Genomic DNA, 25,327 nt, shown 5'->3' with positions numbered 1-25,327 from the left:
GCCTGGATGATCAACATGCTTTAACAAAAAGGTCTGACCTCACGTCTGAGCAGAAGCATAAGTTGAGGTAGTAATGCCTGCAGCTCACTCCTGCTTGTGATTTCCAGTCATAACACTCCTTACAGTCACAGTCACAAGTAATAAGTACCACAGTGTGGGTTGTCATCACACAGTAAGTACCACAGTGTGTGTTGTCATCACTCAGTAAGTACCACAGTGTGGGTTGTCATCACACAGTAAGTACCACAGTGTGGGGTTTGCCCATGCTCATCATGGAGGGAAAAACCAAACCACCATTAAACTAAAGGTTAATGGGAAGAATAATGCTAGTTTTTCTTTTTCTTTATCTCATCCAAATTCATGGTTGCTGTGGTGGTTTGAAAGGAAAATGGCCCGCTAGGGCAGTGGCACTGTTAGAGGACATGGCCTTCTTTGAGTAGGTATTGGAGTACGTGTGTCAGTGTGGAGGTGGGTTTTGAGATCTCACATGTGCTCAAGTGGCACCCAGTGTCTCAGACCGCTTCCTGTTGCCTGTGAGTCAAGACGTAAGAACTCTCAGCTCCTTCTCCAGCACCATGTCTGCCTGCCTGCTGCCTTGCTTCCAGCCATGATGATAATGGACTAAACCTCTGAACTGTTAGCCAGCCCCAGTTATGTGTTTTCCTTTGTAAGAGTTGCGGTGCAGCTGGGCAGTGGTGGTGCAAACCTTTAATCCCAGCACTTGGGAGGCAGAGCCAGGCGAATCTCTGTGAGTTTGAGGCCAGCCTGGTCTACAGAGTGAGTTCCAGGAAAGGCGCAAAGCGACACAGAGAAACCCCGTCTTGAAAAATTTTAAAAAGAAAGAAAGAGTTGCGGTGGACAGATGACTCAGAGGTTCAGAGCACTAGTTGCTCTTCCAGAGGTCCTGAGTTCAATTCCGAGCAGTTACATGGTGGCTCACAACCATCTGTAATGAGATCTGGTGCCTTCTTCTAGCCTGTAGGCATACATGTAGACAGAACACTGTATACATAATAAACAAACAAATCTTAAAAAAGAATAACAAGAGTTGCCGAGTCATGGTGTCTCTTCACAGCAATAAAAACCCTGAGACAGTTACCTTGAGTTCAACCCACACAACCCAGGCTGAGAACCTGGTCCTCTCAGTCTGATCCCTCTGCTTACAGCTTGTGCCCATCACAGCTCTATTCACCAGACTCCTCTCCTATGCCCTTCAGCTCTTGATATGCCAAGTGTCTGGGCTGCCATCACTAACTGTTGTCCCCATTTGTCAGGGGCTCAGACAGACCAGGCAGGGGTCTGAATCTAGGTCTTGGCAACTGCAGACCAAAGAAAATGGACATTTACTCTCAGCCCCAGCTGCATCAAGAGCAGAGAAAGAGCCGGGAGCCCGGGGAACAGCAGTGCATGAGAGGCTGTGATGGGAATCTCCTATAAGTCGTGGGTGTTGGATGCCTAGCATTGGCCTAGAGCAGCAGGAGATACAAATGACAGGCAGCATTTAAAAAAAAAAAAAAAAGATTTATTTATTGTGTATATAGTGTTCTGCCTGCATGTATGCCTGCAGGCCAGAAGAGGGCACCAGATCTCATTATGGATGGTTGTGAGCCACCAAGTGGTTGCTGGGACTTGAGCTCAGGACCTCTGGAAGAACAGCTGGTGCTCTTAACTGCTGAGCCATCTCTCCAAGACCTGGCAGGCAGTCTTTTTAAAAGCTCCCAGTGCCAACTAAACCAGAGTCTGTGATGATGGACTCAGATGCAGACGCTTTGAAAATCCCCAGGAAATCACCTGGAGGGTGTGCTGTACAGACTTTGTGATCCTGGGGAACGGCAGTATGTTCCTGTCCTCACAGCCTTACAAAGGTGGAAGCTGGACTCTGGGTAAGGCAAGTGTCCAGCACTACCATGTGTTTCTAAAGCAGCTGGGAGGCCTCCGAGGCAGGTCTCAGTATAGTTCTGCTTTGCTGTTGACAGGGATATGTTCCAAGAAACCTGTATATAGGTGATTTCATTGTGTTGTCAGTATCACAAAACACATTCACACAATGTCACCGGTGAGCTAACCTTATGGGGGTCACCATTTGTGATGACCCATGAGCATCACATCACGTGACACATAGCTCTATGTTCAGCCTGTGGACAAGGAGCTCAGAGGCGTGTGGTTCTGTGTCACCATGTAGAACTTTGGGGCAGACAGCAGCAAAGCTGAAATGCTACAAGGTCAGTCGGTCTTTAGCAAGCAGCTCCTTGTGAAGGGCAGAGGGATGGGCTCAAGGTATGTGAAACATGTGATCACCCACATGGCAGGTTTTTCTATGCCCGCATGCCTACTTTATGTATGTGGTCAATTTTCAAGTTAAAAATTTGTTTTGGGTACTTTACTCACAGGCTTTCTTCACTTTTTGTTTCCGAGTTCCTTGACGACAGTGCCGGGCCTGAGGAGACAAGGAAATCTGCACTGCTTGCAGCTTTGAGGTTTTGCTGTAAAGCTGGCATGTGGACAACCAGACCCAGGTAGGCAGTTCTGTGGCAGGATACTCTGGCTGAGAATGTCTCTGAGAGTCCCTGTAGATTTCCATCCTGCTTCATCTGTCTTTGATACCTCTGCTCTCTCGGCCATCAGAAGTTACTCTAGACTGTCATACATCTCAATGGGCACGGCACCTTCCTCCTTTTCTCTCCTCACACAGATGCCTTACTCTGTACCAAATGGCTTGGATCAGCAGAATTACATTGAGAAAGCACGGTATTTTCCCTCTGTTCCATTTCAGAACCCTAAGTCATCGATGTCTGTGTCTATTGTAAGCCTCTGCATATGCCATGATGCTTTGTGCATGAACAAGGAAGCAGTGAAACCCTAAGGAACGCGTTTCACCCCTTAAATCTGGCAACATGCAATCACTTCCGGTGGGCAGTGGGATGTGAAACACGGGTCACCCCACCCATATGGCAGGGTTTTCTGTACCCACATGTCCATCTTGGGTGTGTGGTCAGTTTTCAGGTTAAAAGTTTGAATCAGGGGCTTTACTTACGCTTCCTTGACTTTGTGTTTCCTAATTCCTCTGTCTCACTTTCTCTTACCTGCACTTCCCTATAGAATGCTTGGCTGAGGGAAGAACAGGCTGCTTTCTGGGATATGACCGACCACATTACCCCCTCCCAAATTAGACACTGAGCTCACGCAGGGCAGCTGCTGTGTCTGATGGCAACCTGGACTATCGAAGCTTAAAGAATGAGTGCCACTCTCGGAGTAAAAGTGGAGTGCCCCAGACTGCACTCACCAGCACTGAACAGATAGCTAAATACTCCCATCATTGATGGCAGGCCTCAGTACTTGGGGCCAGCACTCTGGGCCAGGAATGTGGGCACCATTGGGAAGTGCTGCAGGTGTTCTGTGGGGACAGGAAATGGTCTCACAGGGTATGTAGACTGTCCCCAGTTTCATTTACCTGCTGTCTTTGGCTAACGCAGGATTCCAAGGAAGGGACTCAGAGGCATTGCTGAAGAGTATCATGTAAGGGTGTGGGGTATCATCCAGAGGAGGAGAAATCTAGAGGAAACAAGTTAGTTTGGATGTCTCAGGGTGTTAACAGGGTCCCAGTCATGCCTCTTTGGGTAGACGAGGCTGGGAATAGCATCCTTAGGCCCAGCGCAGGGAAGGAGGAAGAGATGCCCAGGGCCCACAGCAAAAGGAAGCCAGAGAGGTTTTTGTTTCTAGCCCCTCCCCTGGGCCATGAAGAGAAGGCTCCCATTCTCAAGGGGTTCACCAGATTCCAGGTAAAGGAAGCCCAGGTGAGCTGTTGGCCAGGTGCCTGTTATGACACTTAATATTCCCCTGGAAACAGCTCTTGGAATTTCCCAGAAGCCTTTGGGTAACCACATAGCCCACGGGTGGGGAAGCCAATCCCCAGAGGAGGCCTAGAAGACTTGAAACTGGAATTACAATACTACTGCCTGGGATGGATTTGAGATGTCCATGCTGTGGATGCTGTGGCTACAAATGATGGTGGGTAGGGACTGGGAGCCTCCTACCCTACTGGCTTCACAATTAGATTTTCTGGTGAGGACTTTCAGGACTTTTCTACAAGAATTCTGGGACTTGGACACCCTTAAACATGGGGCCCTGTGGACAGCATCTGCGTTACCAGATTGATTATGTTTCCCGAGTGCAGTCTCCGCCCCTTCCCTCTGCCGCTGCTGGTCTAACATTAAATGAACAACACACCCCCTGTCTCTGTGGCAGCCTCTCACCCAGCTCTCAACCCTCTGAGGCTTCCCACTTCCCATGCCCCTGACTGCACCTCTGGGGATGAGAGGCCTAAAGAGCTTTTCTCACTTCTAGCCCGGCATGCTGTGGAGGTGTGAAGAGCAGACTTGAGGCAGTGCTGGGCTGTAAGCCGCCCCCCTCCCCTGTAAGCTCCCCCCCATCTCCTATAGTCCAGTGGCTAGGAGTGGGGTGAGGGTGGAAATACAAGTGGGATCAGTCATAGATGCTGAAACCACGGTGAGCAGAAGGGTGGCTCGGGATGAACAGAGACACCACAGAATCTAGTCAAAGCCAAAAGTTGGCGCCACTGCCCCTCCCGTGGCTCAGACCACCACTTGGAAGGGAGCTCCTGAGCTGGAGCGAGTGAGGGAATCTAAGAACAAGATTGTTCCAGGTGAACTGCAGCTCAGTGGCCCCACTGGTTACAGCTCCAGATGGGTAGTAGGGTGGGGAGACGGTGTGTGGAGACTAGCTGATGCCAGTTTGCACCATCACCCTGCAGCTCAGGGTCACGGGCACCACATCTTCCTAGCCCTTTAGCAGACTTCCAGGGAAGTGTTAGCACCCACTGAAGCCAGGAGGCCAAAGACAGCAGTGGGTTCTCTGCACCCCAAGCCCCACTCTACAGCACCATTTCAGCTGCATCCCGCATGGGACAGTCCCAGCTCCTGAAATCCCCAAGATTCCTTCACTCCTGTAGCCCTTGCAGCCCCAGGCAAAGCAGTGCATCTCACTATCACAAATTACCTGAGTCCCACAGGCTTCCAGTGTCTGGCCCTCAGGCCACACCTTGAAAAGCAGGGGCCAAGGGGGCTTTGTGTTTCCTTGAACAGTGTGTGGGGTACTGCACTATACAGAAGCAAAACAAGCCTGTCTGTGGCTCCAGGAAAGAGGGGCCCCACCAATGGCATCTCTGATGGATGCTGAAGAGGATGCACAGGTGATTGTGACCATCCCAGGTCCTTGGGAGGGCTTCCTTGATGACGCTGACAATCTGTTTGAGCTGGAATCCAGAGTAGGAGACAGGCAAGGTTTGGGGAGCTGCATGTGAGCAGAGGCTGGTGGCCAGAACTGTGTGCTTTCGTCAGTTCTCGGGGCAGGTTCAATGGCCGCTCTTCCCCCCCAGCACAAGACACTGCCTGTGACCTCCACTTTCTATGTGATCAAGCCTCCCCAACCCTTTGCCAGGTTCTGAAGCTAACGTTCAGGAAAGTCTCAAGGTACCAGAAGCTGGTGCTCTCAGACTCTTCCTTACTCCTCTGGCGGCCATGATCTGACAGTCTAGTACTTGAGCTTGGCTGCTCAGTACTCCAAGATTAGACTGTTGTGGAGCATCATGAGAAAGGGACAGTAGGAACCAGTAGGTGCCTGACCCTCTACTTGGCTCCATGGTATAACAGAAGCTTGGCCCATGTACTCAGACATAAGAAGGGGACAGCGTATACCTGATAAGCCTTAGTGTTTTAGTCTCCCCAGTAAAAAAACAATTTTTAAGGTATTTTTTTTTTATTATGTGTAAGTGTGTGTATCTGCATGTGGGTGTGTGAATGTGAGTGCAGGTTCTGGGAGAGGCCAGAAGAGGGAGTCAGAGGCTAGAGTTAAAAAGATAGGTGCTGGGTTCCAAACTTGAATCCTCTTAAAGGATTCTTACTCTTAAAGCTCTTACCCCCTGAGCTGTCTCTCCAACCCAGAAACTACTTTTTCTTTTTCAGACAAGGTATCGGTATGTTGCCCAGGTTGGTCTCGAACTAATGAATTCAGGTGATCCTTTTCACTGATACGGCAGATACATAGCCCTTCACCTACCTAAATTCCACTTCTTGTCCCTGAATACCAGGTGACACTGGAGAATCTTCCTTCATGCAGGTAAGTGTGACGATGCCACGGACTCACGGACTTTACATAGGTTTTCTTCCCCGGTGACCACCATGACTCCCAGAACAACGGGGCCATTCTTGATGAGCTCTAGGAAGAAAAGGAGTTTAAAGGACAAAGCCTCCTACCCATTGTCCAGGAGCTGAGCATGCCAGTGTCCCTTAAGCATCCACATGCATATATACACACATATTCATGTCACCCCCATCATGTGGGACCCACCAGGGACCCACTTCTGCGACAGCCAGAAGCAGGGAGCCACTGAGCATGTGCAGTCCCCTCCTTACCCAGTACAGCTACTTAGAAGTGTGGAGGATTCCTGCCTCTGTGCCAATCATTCCTTTGCGCTTCAGCAGACATTGAGCAGTCAGCCCCTCAAGGGCAGCTCCAGGCTGGATCTACACTGGGCATGAGAGCAGCAGCAAGCGGACCAGGCAGCAAGCAGGCAGGCAGCAAACGGGCCACGCAGCAAGCGGACCAGGCAGCAAGTGGGCAGGCCGCAGTGTTAAGGATGGAGCAACGCTGGAAGTCTGGGGACAAGTCCCAGAGCTTTCCCTGCCCTTAAGGTCTCTGAGCCCAAGCAGGTACCACTTTGCCTTACAATGGACTCTCCTTCAGAGCCCAGAGTCCCACCAGGCTTAACTCAGAGCCCCAGCTCTGTGGCCAGCCCTGCCCTACATAGCCTTTGGAACAGCACCCAGAGCGTCCCTGCAAGAGCCCAGCTTCTATCTATAAGCCCCACGGTAAGTTTGGGGAGCATGTGTGTGCAGAGACCCAGTCCCCAACCCTGTCCCCTACTCCCACTTTGACATGGAGATAGAAGTCTGAGCTTAGGTGAAAGACCATGGGCATCACTGCAGTTTTCTGAGCCTTTCTTACAAACTGGCTGAGAAAAGCAGGGATAGGCAATGTCTTCATCTGCAGAGACCACTAGAGGACCAGAAAGGCAGGCACTGCTCTGCCCTTGGTGACATCTAGTCTTTCCAGACATTGGCTAGATATCCTGTGGAGGTGTTACAGAGAAAGGCATGGCCCGGGCTTCTGGGTTTGTACAGGCCAGAGTGGGATGTTGGGCAGGACAAAGAGCAGACCACTCACTCCCTTTCCCTGGGAGATATCCTTCTCAACCTCTGTATACTAACCTCCCAGGGCAATAACCTCTCCGCAGTGGCCCTGAAGAACCTTTCTTTCTAATGGAAAGTTTTCCTCCCTCCCCTGTCAGGCTTCGATGTGGGTCCTCAGTTATGTTACAGGGGTTGCATGCTCCCCCTTGAGGCCTGCTATGGGGTACCCTTACATCGGGAGGGCAGTACCCAGGAGCAGTTTATTCAATGTCACTCAAGCCGTGTCCCTGTTCTGCAGGCACACACGGGTCCTGCCAGCCTCCAGCAGGTGATCTGATCCTTTCGCCTTCCTCTTAAGAGCCCGGCACCTGCACATATATGGGTTTGGGTTTAAATTTTGGAAGATCTGTACTCTTCTGTCCTGTGGCTTGGCCATAGCTTCTCACCTGTACCTCTGTTTCCCCACTTACCTTATTGGGAACTTACTTTTCCTTTCCAGGAACATCTGTAGGTGATGCCCCCCTCTTTCTCTCTCCACAGGTATCTGGACCTGAGGCTGCTGCCTGGGTCCCCTTCCCCACGGTCAATGTCCCAGATCATGCTCACTATATCCTGGGTACAGTGATCCTGCTGGTGGGGCTCACAGGGATGCTGGGCAATCTGACAGTCATCTACACCTTCTGCAGGTGCCTGGTTGGTGGGGTTGGGTCAAGGGCACTGTGCATATCCAGCCATGCAGATAGGGCAGAATACAAGGGCAAAGTGTCACCCAGCTCTATCCAGGACACCTTAGAATGGGCAGAAAAGCAAAGACCACACCTTCTATAGTTTCAGGTCTAGGCACCAACTTTCAAGCCGAAGAAAATGGAAAAAATGGCCCAGGGAACCTTGAATAGCACATGCATGCCCACTGGGCTTCAGGCATACCCTCCGAGGCAGGCAGGTACTCCAGGACCTTCAGGTCTTTGTTCATTCTACCCTACTCCCAGTTCACCTCGGACATCCTCTCTCCCAGAGGAATCCTTCCTCTACCTTGAAGAGCATCCCTGGACACCAGGACCCTCTAACTCCCAGCAGCCAGTCCTAGCAGCTGCCCTGGCTCCCCTCCCCACCTGTCCTGCTGGCTGCTGGCTGACACAGACAGGTTGGGAAGTGAGCACAGACTTCAGGCTCTGTCACAGACCAGTGGAAGGACCGAGGCCATCATTTATTCTCCTTGAGTCCACATCTCTGCTCTGCCACATGGACTGTGGCTTTCCCATCACCGTACTTCCTCCTGTTTGTGCGTTGATTGGAAAGTGAATCCCGGCTTTGCAACTTCCTGAGTTGTAATGGCAACCAAATCCTTTTGTGAATGAAGGCCTTAATACTCTCCTCGGGAAACTGGCATCATGATGCCTCCCTTAGGAGCGAATATTAAGATGGATAGTGCTAGAAGAGGGTTGTGAAGATAACTGTCCCACAGTCAGAGTTGCAGGTCTTGGGTCCTTTGCCACCTCAAGAGTGAACAGTGAAGGGACAGGCTGAGTGGGGCAGGGATAGGCTGGGCAGCAGAAGGAGAAAGAGGAGAAAGAAGAAGGAGTCAGGGAAGAAGAGAAGGAGGAGGCCCCAGAAGACAACAAGACGTTGTCAGAGCAAGTGGGAGGGGTAGCCAGAGGGACACTGTTGGGAGACTGTGGCCAGAGAGGATTGTCCAAGGAGACAGAGTGAGCCACACCGAGGGAATAATCCAGAGGGTGAGATGAAGAAAGGGGTGTGACCGAGAGCCAGCCTCCTGGGCTGCACAGCTGCTTCTGGAGACGCTCTACCTCCCTTCACTCTGAGGGACTGACCTTGGGAGATCCCTGAGCCCATAGTACCGGTGATACCTGCTGGACTGAGAGACTGCCTGTGGCCCAAGAGCCCCAGCCTGTCTATTCATGGGTATGGGGTTTGTGCATGCACAACATGTTTGTGCGTCCATGTACATTTTGCATATTAGCATGAATGTATATGTGTATACATGAACAGTTGAGGGTGAGGGAAGCTCCCTCAGCTCCGGAGGTCCTAGGAAGACATGCCCTGACTTCTCTCACCTCACAGGAACAGGGGCCTGCGGACACCGGCAAACATGTTCATTATCAACCTTGCAGTCAGCGACTTCCTCATGTCATTCACTCAGGCCCCGGTCTTCTTTGCCAGCAGCCTCTACAAGAAGTGGCTCTTTGGGGAGACAGGTAGACACTTGGGGTTCCTTTTTGCTATAGGGAAGAAGGGGTCTTAACAGAGGGATGCCACAGTGGTGGAAGGTAGCCCAGATGAGGTGGCTTGCTCTTGCTGGGCACAATGGGCAGCACCCTGAACCCGTGACTGAGTGAAGAGGAAAGATGGGGTTCTGGTCCCGAGAGCCCTGCCAGCCCGGCCAGATGTGGCAAACAAACAGAGTGGAGATGGCTTGGTCCTGTATTCTGGGAGGCACGGAAGGAGCTGAGTTTGTTCCACCCTTTGGGAATTTCTTCCCCAGGGACTTAGGGAAGTTGGTTCACCCACAGGTTGCGAGTTCTATGCCTTCTGTGGGGCTGTCTTCGGCATCACGTCCATGATCACCCTGACAGCCATAGCCCTGGACCGCTATCTGGTGATCACACGTCCACTGGCCACCATCGGGATGGGATCCAAAAGACGAACAGCACTTGTCTTGCTAGGTGTCTGGCTCTATGCTCTGGCTTGGAGTCTGCCACCCTTCTTTGGCTGGAGTAAGTGGGCCGGTGCTGTTGGCGGAGGGGTAGATAGGCTGAGAGAGGAAGTTTAAGGGAAGGTTGGGCTGGCCGGCTGGCAGAGGGCCTCAGGGATCACCTAAGTCTCAAGTCAGATGGATGTCAGGGGTACGGCCAGCAGTGGGGGAGGCTCAAAGTGCTTTGCCAGGGACTAGAGGATCAGTTGGGGTGCCTGTCACCAAATATGGGGGTTATTGGGTGGGAGCAAGTGAGGCATGCTTAATGCTGAGTTTGTAGCGAGTCAGATTAGCCAGAGGCTGGGGCTGTGAGGCTTCAGTGGGCAGGACAAGCAGCAAGGTTTTAGCCCTGGGGATTATGGCCCTGGAGCTACAGAGGAGCTAGCTTAGTCAATCCTAGACTGGTGTCCTCGCTAGAACCAACTTGGGAATCTCTCTTCACATCTCTCAGCTGTCTCTGGCTTCCTCAGTTCTGGGCAGGGCAGGCTTGTGGCTGAGGCCAGGTTGTGCCTAGGAACCCCAAGCTCCCCATTTGAAGCCCCTACTGAGCAAGGTGCCTTAAGCAACAGCACAGTGAAGGCTGAACCCCTGTCCTCGGCTCCCAGGTGCCTATGTGCCTGAGGGGCTGCTGACGTCCTGCTCCTGGGACTACATGACCTTCACGCCCCGGGTGCGTGCCTATACCATGCTGCTCTTCTGCTTCGTATTCTTCTTCCCTCTGCTCATCATCATCTGCTGCTACATCTTCATCTTCAGGGCCATCCGAGAAACAGGCCGGTGAGTGTGCTGTGGAGAGCTGAACCAAAGAAGGTGGGGTCTGCCGATCAGAACGTACTGGGATGCGGATGGGTTGAGATCGGTGAATGCATGTGCTTACGGCAGAGGATTCCTAGGAAAGTTCCCAGGGACGAGGTCCTCTGAGGAGGGCTGATAGACTGCACTCCTGGCAGAACCACTGGAGGGCAGCTGAAGCTCAGCGACGGACTTCCTGGAAGTCAGAGCTGTCAGTGTGGGAAAGGAGGACCCCTCCTATGTGTCCCCAGTGGCTGTGACCCTGGTACTTGCTACAACCCAGATGTAACCTTCCTAGGGCCTGTGAGGGCTGCAGTGAGTCCCCACAACGGCGGCGGCAGTGGCATCGTCTGCAGAGCGAATGGAAGATGGCCAAGGTCGCACTGATTGTGATCCTCTTCTTTGTGCTCTCCTGGGCTCCCTACTCCACTGTGGCCCTGGTGGCCTTTGCCGGGTGAGCAGGAGCCATAGCACTGGTATGGGGATTAAGGCACAGATCCAGGTAGCCTCTCCCTCCGAACCTGACCCAAACCAGGCATCCTGACACCCTAGGTCCAGCTGGACAGCTTTACCCTCCCCACGTGACAGGCCTCACCCCACAAGGCTTACCAGGGAGCCCTGACTACACACAGGCAGTCTGGGGACCTTCCATCTCCTTGGGAACGTACAGATATTTTTGAGGTTCAAGTTCCCTTTTAGCCTGAGCCCTAGGCACACAGTCAGGGCTGCTGCTACTTAAGAATGGATCCCCAAGAGGTTCTCTCTAGTACCTTCTGTGGCTTGAGTCTGGTAACCATGGCACCTTCAGCAGCATGGGCATGGGCTAGATTTCCAAAGCACTTCTGTGAGAATGAGATTTTGGTACTTAGAACTATTCGGGTACCAATCTTCTTGAGTAGTAATAATGCAGTCTCCTCTAGGGGCCTACCAGAAGTTTCTCTAGGACATCCAAGGTGACAGTGCACACGATGTGGTGAGGGTTTGGTAACATATCACGTGGGATCTGAAGACTGGGGACAATTGAGTGACACAGAGAGGTACTGCTAGCCGCACAGGTTCTAAGGGACAGTGGGACTTAGCCACTTCCTCTGCAGGTGTGACATGTCTTCCTCCCAGAACCCCACCCTCAACCATCTTTACTTCCCTTCCTACCCACCTTCAACCAGAATCCTCCCTGGTACTGCCAGTCTCTCACCATGAGGCTGGGTTGGCTGTGTCGGTTTAGATTGGGCTGGCATTGGTTTAGTTTGGGCCTTGGCAGAGTCAGTCATAGAGACAACTGGGGGTATGAACTGGGAACCCTACACCCTCTCTGTCCTAGGTACTCACACGTCCTGACGCCCTACATGAGCTCGGTGCCAGCTGTCATCGCCAAGGCTTCTGCCATCCACAACCCCATCATTTATGCCATCACCCACCCCAAATACAGGTGCGGCTCTTCCAGGCCTCCAAGCCCACCCAGGGCATGGAGGACCTAAGCCTGCAGAAGAAGGCAGAGGTTATCTGTCTCTCTCTGATTTCTTGTATGTTTATTAGTTGGGGGGTCACGAACATCTTGGTGCAGCCAGTAACACTGGGGAGGGTCTGCAGTTGGCATGCCCCCTCTTCTTTCCCATTTCCTACAAGGTATCAATGGCTACTACCTGCGTGGAAGCCAGTCCTAACTACAGAGCTATGTCATATGGCAGCCAGGGTGGGTTATTAGCAGTACTTCCCATGCAAAGGCAAGCCCCCAGACTGTGAGATCCTGCAAAGACCCCAGCAGGGTGTCCTTGCTTCCAACGGCCCTGGCAGCATCCTGAGGTAATGTGGTCAGGTTCAAGCTTTGTTAAGAAGAATGACAGCCAGTCACTGCTGTGGGCCCTCAGAGTCGTTTTCAGCTTGGTGACGTCCAACACATGCTAATCTGGTGCAGACCTCAGTCAGTCCAGCCTATAGTACTTCAGTGTGTCCTGGCACCCATTCCCAGAGATGTGGCCTAGGGCAACCACATTAGGAATTGAAGCGATGTCTACTTGGTTGAACCCACTACGCCAAGGCTCTCCCTTTGTGTCCACCACACCCTGAATCTGTTGTTAATCCCAGCAGCCCCGGGAGCCCATCAGTGTCTTACCTAGCTGTCTGTCTGTCCCCATTACCAGCATCTGTCTGTCCACCAACTCTAGTCCTGTATTAGTCTGTCCTGTCCTCTTCCCTGCCATGTTCCTTTATTCTAACCAGACATATGACTCCTGCAGGGCAGCCATTGCCCAGCACCTGCCCTGCCTCGGGGTCCTTCTTGGAGTGTCGGGCCAGCACAGGTACCCCTCCCTCAGCTACCGCTCTACCCATCGCTCGACACTGAGCAGCCAGTCCTCCGACCTCAGCTGGATCTCTGGACGGAAGCGCCAAGAGTCCCTGGGTTCTGAGAGTGAGGTGGTAAGGATGCTGGGCCCTCATTGGCTGGTACCTCACCTTTCCTTTCCTGGCCAGCCCCCAGGGCCCTGGACCTGGTTGGCAAGGCCACATATTAGACTGGGGGACACTTCACCTCTTCTAACCTCCAGTGTGTCACCCTCTGCGACAACCAGGATTACCCAGACAGAGAGGGGATGGGTGGTATGAAGTCACCCGGCAGTAGTCCAGTCTAAACATGGGCTTTCTAAATCACCCCTTTCTCCATGGCAAGAGTTGACCCAGGGGCCTTGTTCCTTAGCACTAAGCCGCTACAGGAGGTGTGAAGAGCTACAAGCTGCAGGAAAGGGGTGGGCACTAGCCTGGGATGAGACCTGGCTTCAAGCCTTGACCACCACACGCTCACTGTGTGATCTGAGAGCCAGCACGGCTGGACTGCCCCGCTCTCTTCCACCGCTCTATCCTCGAGGCCTTCCATGAAGCTGTAGAGTTCCTGGGTCTCTATACCACTAGCAGAAAATGAGGAGTCTGTCTTCTTTGCTAACCGAGGCCTTGACTCTCATGAAGGCCACCTACCTAAATACCCATGTGCTTAAGCAGGCAAACACTGCCAACATAGGTAGTATTTTCCTGGGCTTGGTGACCACAACTTTGCAAATGATGTCATGGGTCCCCATCACTGAATACCAGTGGGGGAGCTCGAGCGCAGGTTGGGGAGGGGTATGAGTATGCTGTAAGTTGTTCCTCTCACCTCAGAGTTGCTCCCCACCTCCCCAGGCATGGACAGATACAGAAGCCACAGCTGCATGGGGAGCTGCCCAGAAAGCAAGGGGACCATCGTCCTGCAGTCAAGACCTGGAAGACAGGGAAGTCAAGGCTCCTTCCAGCCCCCAGGTACAGAAATCCAAGACTCCCAGGGTGCCTAATACCTGTCAATCTGTGAAAGGGTAGGGAGCCAGGCCAAGTAGCCTAAGTAGTGGCCAGAAAGGCAGGCTTACGGTGTGAACAGGCCTCTCAGAATCACCCCTTCACATACACCCCAGCTTTGCCCTGTCCGCCTGGAGGGCTCTGTGACTCCCAGGCATCCTTAGCAGGGCCCGAGCATGGTCTATGGCTGGGGGAGTATGTGCATGTGACTGTGTAACTATGTGTGCGTGAAGTGCCGTTGGCGTGTTGTGCCATGACCCATGCAGAGTTATAATTGTACGTGCTCATGAAGACATGCGGTCTGCTCAGAGAACAACAGCTCACGCATATGGGACCATGTCCCTGGCATATGCTATCTGTCACTGTGATGCCTCTGTGTTGTCTGGGTGATGGAGTGTAGATGGCACACACCTTTCCGTGTGGTTTTAATGCTGGACATACCTGGGGTGGGCGCTGCAAGCTGTGTAAGTGCTCGCTGCCAATGCCCTGAGCTCAAGATGTCACCCAGAATACTCGTAGCTATAAAAAGAAGGCCGGCTGTCAGCCTCAGTGCCTATGGAATGTCAATGGTGTTGGAGAAGGCCGTATTTTGGAACACTGGAAATGCCATGAGCACAGGCGCCTAGGCAGCCCCTCCCCTCAGCTGGCCACGCCCCTGCCCTCCCCTCTCCTACACACACAGTCCCTATCAGCCACTGGGTATTATTCTGGGGCTTCCTTCGCCACTCTGGGATCATGGGCGTGACCTGTCTTCCATCCTATGCTGCTTCCCTATGAGTAGCCTGGTGCTTCTTCTGCAGTTGGGGAGATCCTGTCCCCCTATGTTGTATCCCAGGCACTATGCACGGCCACAGAGGCCGGTGCAGAAGCCTGATTGTGGCCTATGGTGATCGGGAAATGGTTGAAGATAGACTATCCATCCTGGATGGAGGCAGGACCATGGGGAGGGGCTCTTAGCATGGAGAGTCAGCCATCAGCAGTAGCCAGACACAAGGGATAAGCACTGCCATCAAGTCACAAGCACACAGAGGCCACTCCATGTGTGAACATCCTGAGTGAACACAGTCGAACTCAGCCAAAGGAACTTAGCATCCCGGAACTCTGTGTGTGTGTGTGTGTGTGTGTGTGTGTGTGTGTGTGTGTGTGAGAGAGAGAGAGAGAGAGAGAGAGAGAGAGAGAGAGAGAGAGAGACAGAGACAGAGAGACAGAGACAGACAGAGACAGAGACAGACAGAGACAGAGACAGAGAGACAGAGACAGATAGACAGAGACAGATAGACAGAGACAGAGAGACAGAGAGAGTCTGGGGATGTAGAAAGGAAGAGGGGCAAGTGGTAGTAGTGATGATCTGGGTAGGGGTCTCCAGACTCTAGGGAACGAGGAGTCAGAAAGGGGCTTAATCACCCTGCAGCATGGTATAGCAGCATGGTATAGCAGCATGGTATAGCCAGGCCCTTCTGATGTGCTCCCAGGGAGGCTGTGGTGGGTACAGTAAGCCTGTGAGGTGTACTTTCATAGGAGGCCAGTGCTACGAGGCTGGAAAAGGGTGAATAAGTGAGGGTAGCAGGGATAAAGGGGATGGCAGCTCTCACACACATATGGGATTGCAGAAGAAAGATAAACTGGGGTGGGAGCATTGGAGTCTGAGCCTCAGGAGTCCAGGGGTCTGAGGATATCCCAGGGGTTATCCTGGAGCTTTCTATGGCTTCTTGTTTGAGCTGTGGTCCTTGACCATAGCCTGACCCCCCTTTTTTTTGAGACAGGGTTTCTCTGTGTAGTTTTGGGGCCTGTCCTGGATCTTACTCTGTAGACAGGGCTGGCCTCAAACTCACAGAGATCCGCCTGCCTCTGCCTCCCGAGTGCTGGGACTAAAGGCATGTGCCACCACCGCCCAGCTCAGCCTGGGCCCTTCTACATAGTTATCTTCACCTGTCAGTATTCTCAAATGTGACGAGGCATCAGAAGGCTGCCCCTGTGAGACAATCTTAGAAATGAACAGATGTGTACTGTTTATTTTCAGACCAAGGGACAGCTCCCCAGCCTGGACCTCGGCATGTAGGATGCCCATTGGCCCTCCCTTTCTTCTGCTGCTTGTCCAGCCCATCACCTCCCTATCACATGCACAGACCCGGATTATCTCACAAGCCTGGAAGCTTTGGGGGTGTCACTGTTACCTGCGCTACACTGGACGCACAGCTCCGGCCCCTTCCCACGCTGTACAACTCCTGCCTTGAAGCACGGTCCACACTGCTCAGCTCGGCAGCCACGCCTGGGCTCTGCCCAAAGGGCAGACCCGGGCTTGCTTCTAGCAGCCGCCACCTCTCCTCAGACACCGCATGCTGCGACTGTCCAGGCGATGACAATAGTGATGGTACTGGGGAACTCATCAGTTATTTATGAGCCAAGCATCTTGGCTAGCCTTTGTGACCAGGCTGGACAGCTCATTGGTTCAGAAAGCTCAGCCCAGCGCCCCCTGCTGCCAGTGGTCAAAGCTGAACACAGACTTTACTTTGTGCACTAGAAATACTTCTTCACCTCTAGCTATCCCCACACTGTGGCCCACACTCACATGTACGTGGGCACTGGCTGGCACATGGGTACCTATCTGTATGCACACCAAGCACGTGTATGTGCACCCTGCCCTTACTCATTGTTTAGTGTCTAAGTTCCATCCAGATGCGGATCTGACAGGCACAGAAAAACAATAAACAGGGTCTCTTGTGGTCAACACGTCTACTGGCGCTTCTGTGGAGAAGAGACCTGGGCCTGGTCTCCATGCCTCCAGCAACTTCTTTCTCCCTCCCCTAGCGACTCTCACTCCTGAAAACCCATTTCAAACTGTAGGAGAGCAAAACAGAGGAGGGACAAAGGCCGTCTGGCCCGCCCCTCCTCCCCAGGGAGATGTGGAGCTCCGCCCAGCCCATGGGTACCAGCTGCTCTCCAACTGGCTTTGGGTGTCCCAGGGGAGGCTGAGGGAGGCTGGCCTGCCCCTTTAAGAACATCTTCCCACCACTCCTCCCTTACCCAGAAGCAAGTCATCAGGCAGTGCCAGACTCCAGAGAAAGAGCCCTGGGCTCCAGGTCAGCCTTGCTGGGGCTCCAGGGCCAGGGTCAGCCCTTTCTTTCTGGTTATGCTGTGTGGCTGGATCTTCCCCAGCTGGGAGGGACAGAGGGGCCAGGGGGACAAGGCCAGAGCTAGGGTTAGGGTTAGATGGGATGGTGTAGAGGATGGGATGGGATGGGGTGGGATGGGGTGGGATGGGATGGGATGGGATGGGATGGGATGGGATGGGGTGGGATGGGATGGGATGGGATGGGGCGGGATGGGATGGGATGGGATGGGATCGGGCGGGTTGCTGACCTCCTAGCCCATGCAGATGGAGTTGCAGGGTACAAAGAGGAGGCAGCAAAACAAAGAGAAAGAGGGCGAGTCCCTCCCTGGCTTCTGCCACTTGCTGTTTTTGTGACCTCGAACAAATTATTAAGTGACCCTGCAACACCAGCATTCTTATGTGCCCTATGTACACAGGGCTCAGGGTGTAAGGCTGGAGTTGTGGCAGCTAGGAAATCACTTATATCCAGGCCCGCATTGAATCCTCCAGGTTAGTGTCTTTGACAAGGCCAGCAAGAAGCCGACCTGTCATCCATCTTCCCTGAACCTCAGTTTCCCAAGCTGGGAGCCAGAGTGAACCTCGATCTGTCTCCAGACTACATGAGATCTGAGGTCTTTCTTGGGGGAAGGCAGGATTCTGGGGGCATCTTAATGAGAATGTCGTGCTGGTTGAAGCCCCAAAGGGCCAAGGCCCCCACCCAGAGCACACGTCTCTGGGGTACAGGCTGAGCATGCCACGCATGCTTCCCTCCCCATCTCTTCTGGCTCTGTGTCCTAGCAGCTGAACGAAAGGCACTTCTCCCTGCCCCTGTCATTCCAGCGCAAAGGGCATGGAGCCTGGCGCGCAATGCTGGCAGCTGTGGCTTTCCATGCTACTGTCAAGTTTTCCAGGGCCCAAATGAGACGGGAGAGCCAGGAATAACTGCCTGGGCCCCAGAGGGTCTGGAGGGGTGGGACAACCCCAGACCTAGCTCTAGACTTTTTTCCCAGGGGTCAAGCAGCACCCCCTTCCCCAGGCCAGGGCTTTGGAAGATGTCTACAGCCACTGGGAGCCATTATCCGATGTGAGTCTCATTAAAATGAGCCCAGGCTCTAGTGGGACCTGAGTCCATTCCCTGTGTGACCTTGGAGAATGTTTAACTTCTCTGAGCCCCAACTATTACAATCCAAGGTGGCAGCCCCTTAGGACCCCAAGGAAACCGGTATGAAGGGCCCTTTTCTGAACTTGGCCATGTTCAAAGTACTACCATTACATGGTCATTTTTATGTCTGGTCCCATAAAAGTGACCTGGTAGCCAATGAGCACTCTTCTGAACTGAAGTTTTTCAGACCTGTGGAGGCTAAGTCCAAGGCCCCACAGGGCCCCACGATGGATAAGGGGCCAAATCGTGGTCCTTCCCAGGAACAACAGAGTAGCAAAACTCCTACCCAGAAGAGAATCCAGAGTGGACCCACTGATCAGAATAAGGGTACGTGGGCTCTGCAGAGGCACAAAGGGGGCCGGTCCTCCCTGCCTGCCCCTTGGGGATGGGTGTTCTGGGTGCCTGACACCCCTCCCCGGGGACTATATTAACCGTGTGAGTCATGGTGGACTGGCTGAGAGGCCACAGGCAGGCGGGCCCAGTGTAGGGTTACAGTCCATTTATGGGCGCACCAAGGGCCCATATCAGTGTCGATGGCATTCGCTCTCAGCTATTCTTAGGAGCGTCCCAGGAGCTCTGCACAGCCTGGCCAGGCAGCAAGGGACACAGCAGGCAAGGCCAGGGGTCGGGGTTCTGGGGCCAGGAACAGCGCTATGAGCAGAGATATGGGCTAGAAAGACAGAGTGCATGAGCGTCCTCTTACCTGACTCTTCGTACTATTTGTCTGCAGAGAAAGCCACCGCAGTCAGTACCAGAATGTCCTACAGTGTGACTCTGACAGGGCCCGGGCCCTGGGGCTTCCGTCTGCAGGGAGGCAAGGACTTCAATATGCCCCTCACTATCTCCCGGGTAAGTGCGCATTGCCCACAGCCTTATTCCCAAAGGGGCAGGGCATTCTTGGAAGAGGGCATGCTCACGTCCATCTGTCTGTCAGTCAGTCTGTCTGTCTTCCCCAGGGCTCTTGGAAAGCAGAGCCTGCCCTATTCCTGGTCTGGAGTCTAGGACTGGACTGGTCTGATCTTGGCCACAGCTGAATTTGCTCACCCCAGCTTGTTCCCCAGACTTTGCCCACCTAAGCAAGACGTCATGGGCAAATAGCTGGCATTTTGAGCAGAGGAGGAAATGCTGAGTTTGCAGGGTGGGTGGGCTTTGGGGCAGAGAGTGTGGGGCCTCCCTAAGCCCTTCCCTAGCAGGCTAGGCTTGGGGTATTCCCAAGCTTGGAGCCCCTCCCTAAAAGCAGGTAGATGCTTAGGAAAGAGCATTCCCAGCATAAGGAAGGCAGGTACCAGGTAGGTGGGTGGACAGATTGTCGTTGCTGGTCTCTAGTGTCCCCAGACCCAAGACATCAACTCCTCCTCTCCCGGCCATAGTGGGCCTGGCAGGAACCTCACACCACCTGCCTCTTGGGCTGTCTTCCTCATTTGAGCCCAGGGATGCCTGTCTCACACCTTTGCCCTGCTAGGCTGGGGCAATGGCCCCTGGGTCTTGTAGTATATGGTGAGAAACAGCTCTGCCCAATGGAAATGGCACTGAACCAAAGGTGTTATGAGGGTAGTTCCCATTGGTTGGAGAACTGAGGCCCAGAGATAGAAAGTAGACATGCTTGAAAGGAAGAAAGGAGGGTCTTTATTGCTCTAGTCCAAGCACCTGGGCCATGCCTGTTGCTATCACCCCAATACTTGTTAGATAAAGCACCCTACAAGTGCTGGTAGATCTGGGACAGAAGGCCCTGTGGCTTAGGGTACTGAGAGGCACCCAGGGAACAAGTATAACCTGCTTGGTGGCTGAGCCCCTGGCAGGACTGATCTGGGCTGGCTTAAGGGGCAGGGTTAGACTTCAGGACATCACTGTGAAGTCGGAGGGTAGAATCAGGTATAATTGGATGGCTGTTTCTCCCACAGAAAGCCAGAGACTTGCCTCAGACCTGGAGCTAGCACTCAGGGGTAGTGGGGAAGCCTGGAAAGCGCTTGACGGAGGGGCAGGGCCCAGTATTTCCACTGAAGCAATCTTGGTCCTTAGACTACCTTTAAGCTGGGCACTTAGAGTGGCCTTTGGGGAAGGACGTTGTCCACCTCTCAGCTGCAGATCAGAAGTCTCTGCCCTCCAGACCTACTGCCCTGAAAACCACAGGGCCCCTATTAAGAGGACACCCTAAACCATGTACATTCTGCTTGACGATGTGGTGACATGTGGGTATGTGAGTCCAGTGGCTACCCCCAGCCCAGGCTCTGCACAATCCCCACCCCCATGGTTACGAGTTTCCTCCCTGTATAAGATGGGTTCTCTCGAATCATCCTCCTGTGCCCTCCGGCCTTCTATGCCTAGGATTGAGCCCACCGTCCCCAAAGCTCATTGCTGGTGTGCCCTGGGATGTTGTGTTTAATGGGAACAAATTCATCTCCAGGATCAGTGGCACCCAGAAAAGCCAATGACCTCACTCAGGACCTATGCACCACCTGGCCCCGGATGGCCAGGGCTTAAGTGACAGCAGAGAGGCTTTAAGCTAGACAGCAGGAAGAACATCCTCATTCAAAGAGGGGGTAGTTGGGGTGTGCTGGAAGCTAAAGCTAGGGAGACATTTAAAAATAGAAGCCAGGGCATTGGGAGATAGGCTCCTTTCTGATACATACCTCAAGTTACCTGGAGCAGGGGTGGCCCGAGCAATGATGATCAGGTCTTGCAGTCTCCTGAAAAATACAACTAGTGGGCCACAGATACAGTAGACTCTGGCACCCCTGGATTGGGCATTTCAGGCCCAGTGCTGATGGCAAGATAGACTCCGTGAATACCAGGCCTGTGGCATTTGCTGCCGAGGCTTCCAAGTACCTTCTGTACTAGAAACAGTCTACTCACAGAGACACAGCGTCAGGACCCCGTCCATCTTCAGCAGTCCCCTGTTTCAGGCACAGTCACTGCAATTATGAGGGGTGATCAGGCAGGAAGTCTGGGGTTACCAACTTGGAGCCCAGCAAACTGAGGCTTGCATGGGATGGAGATGCCCATGGGTAGCACTCACATGCCCTGGCACGGCTTTAACTCCCACGCCTGGTCCTTTGCCTGTCAGTCTAGACACTGGTGGAAGGTGGCCTCTCTCAAAAGCAGGTATGTGTTCCTCCCAGGAACAGCAGCTGCCACCTGTGTGCTGGGTGATAGCCTCGCTATCCCCTTGCCCACAGCTTCCACACAGGCACTACGGCGTCAACCCGAGCAGAAGACCCTCCCCCTCAAGACCCTTATTCAGTGAGCTTAAGCCTGGGAATCTGCAGAGATGGGGTTCAGGAGGGACACTCTAGGGTGGAGCGCAAATGCCTTTATTTATCCTGGACAGGTGCAAAGGCCTGCAACCTGAGCTGCCCTCCCACCTTAGCCAGTTCTCCACGAAGCAGAGTTGAGGAAGCAGATCAACAGGTTCAGCCCTCACCGGGGCCCCTGCCTCTGGCCAGATGCTGGAGCTAGGTGTGGGGCCTTGCCCCCATATGGCTGTGGCACCCTCCGCCTTAGGAAAGAAGCAAGTGTCTTTGTTCAATTCTAGCACAGCCTGAATTGTCTCACCTGTGGAATGGGACAGTGCTGTCCACACTTGGGAGAGTGCAAGTGTAGAAAGGAGACTGGCTATGAGGCTAGTGTGCAAAGGGGCTGTGGGCTGGGTCAAGCCTGCTTCCTTATTGGAAGGCCTTTACTCCCAGGACCTCCATCCTACCTGGCAGGCTTGCCTAGGCCACAATCCAGAGGCCTTCCACCTCTCCTCCGGCTTCAGTTTCAGTATTATTGAACTCTCCTAGCTCCTGGGGACACTGAGAGCACAGAACCCTTGGGAAGAGAACGGAGGACAGTGTGAGACTATTCTGGGGGTGGCTGTGCTGGCAATTCCTGGAATCTCCAGGCCCCTGGAGCGAAGCATCTTGAGCTGTTCTCGGCAGCGCCTAGCAGTGCTGACAGGCCGTGCTGTTTATAGCTCTGTTGAAGGTCAGGCAGCCATCTATCTAGCTGGAAGATAAGGAACAGTCCTAGCTGGAGACTGCATTCTTAGAGGTGTGTCTCTCCAGGTCCTCCTGTGACTCAGACTCACCTCTGACCCCTTGAAGGCCCTGAAGGAAGCAGACCAGAGGCCCACTAGGTCCTAGGAGGGGTCCTTGTAGGTCCCAGAACCAGAACACAAGGCAAGGGCAACTCTACTGGCAGACAGGAATCGGGGCAGATGCTATGGGGAGACGGGAGACTGTGAGGACAGCAGATATGAAGAGTATAGAGGCACCAGGGACAGGAGGAAATGCCCTGACTGTGAAGGCTCTCAGGTCCTTACCTCCAGGCTTCCCAGTCCCAAACATGGCTTCTCCACTCTGCTGAAGCTAGGGTCCTGCTTTCATGGGAACCACCCTTGGAAGCATGAAGCCGTTTTTCCAGGGCCAAGTACACACAAGAATACTGGGCAATTGGTTGGAGAAGCAGAGAGGAACAGTGTCAGAACCCGGAGAAGCAGAGGAAGACCTGCAAAACACACACACACACACACACACACACACACACACACACACACACACAGAGAGAGAGAGAGAGAGAGACAGAGAGAGACAGAGAGACAGAGACAGAGACAGAGAGACAGAGACAGAGACAGAGAGAGACAGAGAGACAGAGAGAGAGACAGAGAGAGAGACAGAGAGAGACAGAGACAGAGAGAGACAGAGACAGAGACAGAGACAGAGAGACAGAGACAGAGAGACAGAGAGAGACAGAGAGAGACAGAGATCATTAGTATGTGTGGACAATTAGTTGCCAAGACCAGGTGTTAGAGTGTGTGAGATGGGATCTAGAGGAGCGGGGGGCCTGTGGTCACTTCTTGAAGGAACTCTGAGAGCACAAAAGGGAGAGGGGTGAAGTGGGAGCTATTTGGACAAGCAAAGCAGGACATAGGAGAGCCTGGCTTATCTCTACGGTAGAGATAGAATAGAGGTTAAGACCACTGCGAGACAGAAGTTCCCAGAAAAAGGCCGAGGGCTGGGTCAAGGCCCCAGGGGAAGCCAGATGGGGAAAGAGCCAGCCTGGCACGTGGTAACTTAATCCCACAGGGTTTAAATGCACTTAGGACTTTAGGGGAAATCCCTGCGGGCCTGGGAAGGCTTCACTGCTTCTAGGCCTGTTACCTGCCCTTAGCCAGCTCCACCACACCTGACAAGTCACATGGAGAAGGAAGGCAGGGCCTATGTGCTTCTGAATATGGGGAGGGATGCTAAAAGCACCTGTAGAGTCCTCACACCATGCCGGAGAGGAAGGCCTTGTCCTGTGCTCTGGACACTCCCCAGAATGTGTGAAGTCAACCAAAGCAGGCTTAAGTTGACCCATTCCATTGTCCACATGCTTTCCTTTGTCACCTTCCTCCTAGGCGTGACAGTGGCATGACATCAGTTACCCTTGGGCTGCCTCTGGAGAGTGGGTTGTGCCTTGCCAATCAGATGTGTCCTCTTGAGCACCACGGCATTTATTCCTCTGTTGTCCTTGCCTGGCTTACACGTGTAGAGTCTACAAGAGGAGTGCTCTGGGCACAAGGTGGGCAGGGTTTAGGAAGACACCTGGGACTTCAAAGGCTGGTGACACAGTTAGTCTCACTGTGTCACCCAGAGGCTGGAGGACAGTGCTTCTGGGACCAGTGATGTGGGGTTTCTTAGGGTCACGGCCCAGCAAGCAGGACCTGAGTGGCTAGTCTTGACCCAATTTGTTCTTGGTGTCCCACCCTGAGGCCCCTCTAGGCTCTGCTTAGTGTTCAGAGAGACACTGGAAAGTGACTGTTGGCTTGAAACAATTGAGAAGTTAGACAGGGATGAAACACTCATCCGGGGAGCATTTTAAATGCTCAAAAAGTTATAGAAAGACTTTTTTTTTTTAAACAAGTGTCTCCAAGAACGTGTGTGCTTTGAATCTTTTCTGAGACAAAGTCAACAGAGAAAAGGTGTAACGTTAGGAAGAGACGCATGAGCTAAACTTTTTTCATGAGCCCTGGGTTCTAGGCAACAGTCCAACAGTGCCAGTCCCCTCCCCCAGGCAGCTAAGGCTGCTCCTGTGGTGGAGGGAAGGGATCTGATGGTCCTTGGCTGTCTTTAGCATCCCTGCCTCCATCGGACCTCCTTCTCTAAGGACACTTGAGCAGAAAAGAAGAACATCTCCCTACATGTGAATACCCCACCCCTGCTTGAGGGACAGTGAGCCCTGCTTAGGGCAGCCAAAGGCCAGGCCAGCTGAGCCCTGATGGGCAGACACAGATGCAGAGAGATTGACGCTAGGAACAGGGGGATCCAGCTTGGTGGCTCCCTCTGGAATGTTTGGCTACTGACCAGGCCCCTGGAGGAAGGATTACCCCAGCCCACGCACGCCTGAATATCAGACAGGGCCAGGCACTGGGAAGAGTAAGAACAAGTTGGCCACGCTTTAGGGAGAAATATGTCCCCAGGCAGCTCTAAAGACATGGCATTCCTGAAGGCCTGCAGCTGGCACTAGCTGACAGCCCAGCCTCCTTGGATGTCATTCTGATGCCCTTGCTTACACTGTCATTGTGATCTGAACGTTCCCATCCTGCCTGGCAGTATCCCTTCTGGCTTTGGAGTCCCACCTTTCTGTGTGAACTTGGTAGCTGCTTCCCTCTACCCTACCCCAAGCCATTTGCTGCAAGAAGCAATTCCTTCTCCACAGACAGTTAGAAGCATTGGGGGTATGGTCCTGTAGGGATGTCCTGCTATGGAGAACATTTTAAGGGCAGCTTTGCTATGAGATATCTTTCACTAGGGATGTCCTGCCACAGGGTAACCAGTTGTGGGGTCTGGGCAGTCTGCTAGGACAGCGTGGTGCTGGAAACTTTATCCCAGGTGTTTTCCTCTGCCTTTGAAGTGCTTCTGAAGTAAGATGGCTTGGTGGATGGAGAGCCATGAAAGTGAAGTGTGATGAATTGGAAAAGTAGGGTGTTATGGTTGGACAATGATGATGCGAATTGGGTGTTCATGTTTTTCAGCTTAAAGATTACTGTAGTAAGTTGTTAGAGATAGCACAACCCT

At 53.1% G+C, this 25,327-nt stretch overlaps 2 protein-coding genes across 12 annotated transcripts in view; both read left to right on the top strand.

Moving 5' to 3' along the window:
- Positions 1–6,746: 6,746 nt before the first annotated feature.
- Opn4 (opsin 4) lies at positions 6,747–16,093 on the top strand. The gene is made up of 10 exons (XM_036198596.1): positions 6,747–6,887; positions 7,749–7,894; positions 9,291–9,424; positions 9,740–9,943; positions 10,527–10,698; positions 11,012–11,167; positions 12,035–12,142; positions 12,951–13,131; positions 13,885–14,001; positions 16,055–16,093. Exons 1-10 carry the CDS (start codon positions 6,747–6,749, stop codon positions 16,091–16,093), a joined length of 1,398 nt encoding a protein of 465 aa, XP_036054489.1.
- Positions 16,094–18,818: 2,725 nt separating this feature from the next.
- Positions 18,819–25,327, top strand: part of Ldb3 (LIM domain binding 3) — a 62,259-nt gene continuing 55,750 nt past the window's right edge. For 9 of the 11 annotated variants that reach the window (XM_036199820.1, XM_036199817.1, XM_036199819.1 and 6 more), the window contains exon 1: positions 19,044–19,136. In XM_036199820.1, the coding sequence (XP_036055713.1) occupies positions 19,044–19,136 (93 nt within the window). Of the gene's footprint in view, positions 18,900–19,017; positions 19,137–25,327 lie in introns of those variants that run through there. The other 2 variants (XM_036199823.1, XM_036199822.1) reach the window with 1 other exon arrangement.

The sequence above is a fragment of the Onychomys torridus genome, chromosome 9, assembly GCF_903995425.1.
Source record: "Onychomys torridus chromosome 9, mOncTor1.1, whole genome shotgun sequence".
Lineage (NCBI taxonomy): Eukaryota > Metazoa > Chordata > Mammalia > Rodentia > Cricetidae > Onychomys > Onychomys torridus.
This window is presented reverse-complemented; position numbering and strand designations above follow the sequence as displayed.

What these genes read in the sequence shown, in the direction of transcription:
- Opn4 (XM_036198596.1), top strand. Translation starts at nt 6,747, where the DNA reads ATGGACTCTCCTTCAGAGCCCAGAGTCCCACCAGGCTTAACTCAGAGC. An exon ending in TTCTATCTATAAGCCCCACG is followed by an intron (nt 6,888 to 7,748) that starts GTAAGTTTGGGG and finishes CTCTCTCCACAG; the next exon opens with GTATCTGGACCTGAGGCTGC. An exon ending in GCCACCCTTCTTTGGCTGGA is followed by an intron (nt 9,944 to 10,526) that starts GTAAGTGGGCCG and finishes CTCGGCTCCCAG; the next exon opens with GTGCCTATGTGCCTGAGGGG.